This window comes from Rhagoletis pomonella, unplaced genomic scaffold (genome assembly GCF_013731165.1).
Source record: "Rhagoletis pomonella isolate Grant_MI unplaced genomic scaffold, Rhpom_1.0 Rhpom_scaffold_00363, whole genome shotgun sequence".
NCBI classification, from domain to species: domain Eukaryota; kingdom Metazoa; phylum Arthropoda; class Insecta; order Diptera; family Tephritidae; genus Rhagoletis; species Rhagoletis pomonella.
This window is the reverse complement of record NW_023458917.1, coordinates 83,090-85,587: the sequence shown is the minus strand read 5'-3', so window position 1 is coordinate 85,587 and position 2,498 is coordinate 83,090. Positions and strand designations below refer to the sequence as shown.

Genomic DNA, 2,498 nt, shown 5'->3' with positions numbered 1-2,498 from the left:
TACATGAAACCCTACCGCTTGTGGTAGTGGATAACAAGGAGGCCTCCCATATTCTAGGTCTAGATTGGTTCCATGAATTAAGGTTTCATATTGATATCCCAAGTAATCTAGAAGCAAATCAGTGTTTCTCATCCTCAACAGAGCCCCGATCAAGTAGCCAACTAGCTAAGTCCCTCGAGGGTCTAACCAAAGAATACCATACTCTGTTCGCAGGCGGACTTGCGTTATGCTCTACATTTAAAGCTGAAATTAATCTTAAGGCTGGCACAAAGCCAAAGTTCTCCAAGCCGTACAACTTACCCTTCGCATTTCACGATGAAGTACTGGCCGAACTGAATCGCTTAGTAAGTACTAACGTTTTACAGCCCATTAAGGCCAGCGAATGGGCAGCGCCCATTGTGGTGATACGGAAGCAGGGTGGCAAAATACGGGTGTGCGCTGATTTTAAGGTAGGCCTTAACTCCCAAATACAAGTGGACCGCTACCCCATCCCTCGGATAGAGGAACTATTGTACAAACTCCAAGGAGGTCAATATTTTACAAAGATAGACCTCAGCGACGCTTATCACCAAATCGAGCTACTTGAGAGCTCAAAAAATGCATGGTGATCAACACATCCTTTGGATTATTTCAGTATCAAATGATGCCGTTTGGAATTTTTAGCGCCCCTGGAATTTTCCAACGGTTTATGGAGCAACTGATAGCAGGCATCCCTGGTTGCGCGGTATATCTGGATGATGTGATCGTTACTGGAGAAAATGATGAAAATCATGTGGCAAACGTTCGCCGAATTTTTCAACGGCTAGAAGAAAATGGACTTCGATGTCGCCCAGAAAAATGCACCTTTGTCAGTCAGCAAATTGAATACGCCGGTCACATAATTGATGGTAACGGCATTAAACCCTCAACCAAACGTTTAGAGGCGATCCGAATGATGTCTCGGCATAAAAACGTGCATGAAGTAGAAGCCTTCATTGGGAAAATCAACTATTATAATAAGTTTATCCCGAATTTCTCCGCAAAGGCGACCGCATTGAATATCTTGAGAAGGCAAGGGCAAAAGTTTGAATGGAGCGAGGCTCAGGACACTGCTTTTACAGCATTAAAAGATGATATAATAACAGCGACCCAGATCGTGCACCACAACGATAAGCTACCCATAATTCTTGCAACGGACGCGTCAAAATACGGACTCGGTGTCGTAATATCGCATAGGTATCCAGATGGGTCGGAAAACCCAATTGCTTTCGCATCCAAAACGTTAAATAAGAGCCAAATAAACTACTCGCAAGTAGAAAAGGAAGCACTATCCATAGTATTTGGCGTCACGCGTTTCCACCAGTACTTATATGGTCGTAGGTTTGAACTAACTAGTGATCATCAACCGCTGGTAACCATATTTCATCCCCATAAGAAGCTACCTGTCGCAACGTTGCACAGGCTCCAAAGGTGGGCAATACTTCTCTAAGCCTACGACTACACTATAAGGTATAAAAATACTTCACAACACGCCAACGCAGATGCGCTCTCTCGACTTCCAATGGGCGAAGACTTAGAGTTCGATTATTGGGAAAATAAGATACTTAACGTTTATGAGGTCAATGAAACTGCACTTGACACTTTTCCCATTAGCTCCTCGACGATCTCAAAGGAGACAGAAAAAGATGTCCAGCTTCAAGTCGTTAAAAGAATGATTCAAGATGGGTGGCCACATCACTTGCCGGAATCGCACGGTAATATTAAACCATATTTTGATCGTAGACTCCCGCTTTCTTTACAGAAAGGCGTGATATTGTTTCAAACAGAGCACAATCGAGTGGTTGTCCCAGCAACGTTGCAGCCAAAAGTCCTAGCTATGCTTCATGAGGGCCACTGGGGTCAAACTAGAATGAAGCAGATTAGGCGACGCTATGTATGGTTTCCTAAGATCGATGAAGCAATTGAGAAGTTGTGTAAGACCTGCGCAATCTGCGCAACCACTGCCGCTAGCCCAAAGCAGCACTATTCATCTTGGCCGCCAGCCACAAAACCATGGGAAAGAATTCACATAGACTTCGCTGGGCCGTTCTTCGGCAGCATGTGGCTTATTATAGTCGATTCGTTATCGAAGTTTCCATACACCATCGAAATGTCTACAACGACTTCAACTGCAACCGCACTGCAAATAGTATTTGCCATCGAAGGACTGTCCGAACCCATAGTAAGTGACAACGGAACGCAATTCACATCGTGGGAATTTAAAAAATTCTGTGAACTCAATGCCATTACTCATCTCACTACGGCGCCTTTTCATCCAGCATCTAACGGGTTGGCGAAGAGGTTCGCAAGCATATTCAAAGAAGCGTTTGGAAAGAAAATGAAAGATACATCAAGTAAAGAAAAGGCTCTATGTAAATATCTAGCTACGTACCTCTCAACCCCAAATCCGATCACAGGGAAATCCCTTGCAGAGATACTACATGGTCGACAGCCTCGAACGCTACTTTCAGCACTTTTTT

General features: G+C 44.1%; 1 protein-coding gene across 1 annotated transcript; it reads left to right on the top strand.

Moving 5' to 3' along the window:
- LOC118750699 (uncharacterized protein K02A2.6-like) lies at positions 1 to 1,866 on the top strand (the record flags this gene model as incomplete). The annotated part of the gene is given in 4 exon segments (XM_036485430.1): positions 1 to 449; positions 635 to 1,355; positions 1,521 to 1,733; positions 1,781 to 1,866. Coding segments are annotated over 4 exon segments (1,469 nt in total), but the record flags the coding sequence as incomplete, so codon positions are not given.
- Between the last annotated feature and the right edge of the window lie 632 nt (positions 1,867 to 2,498).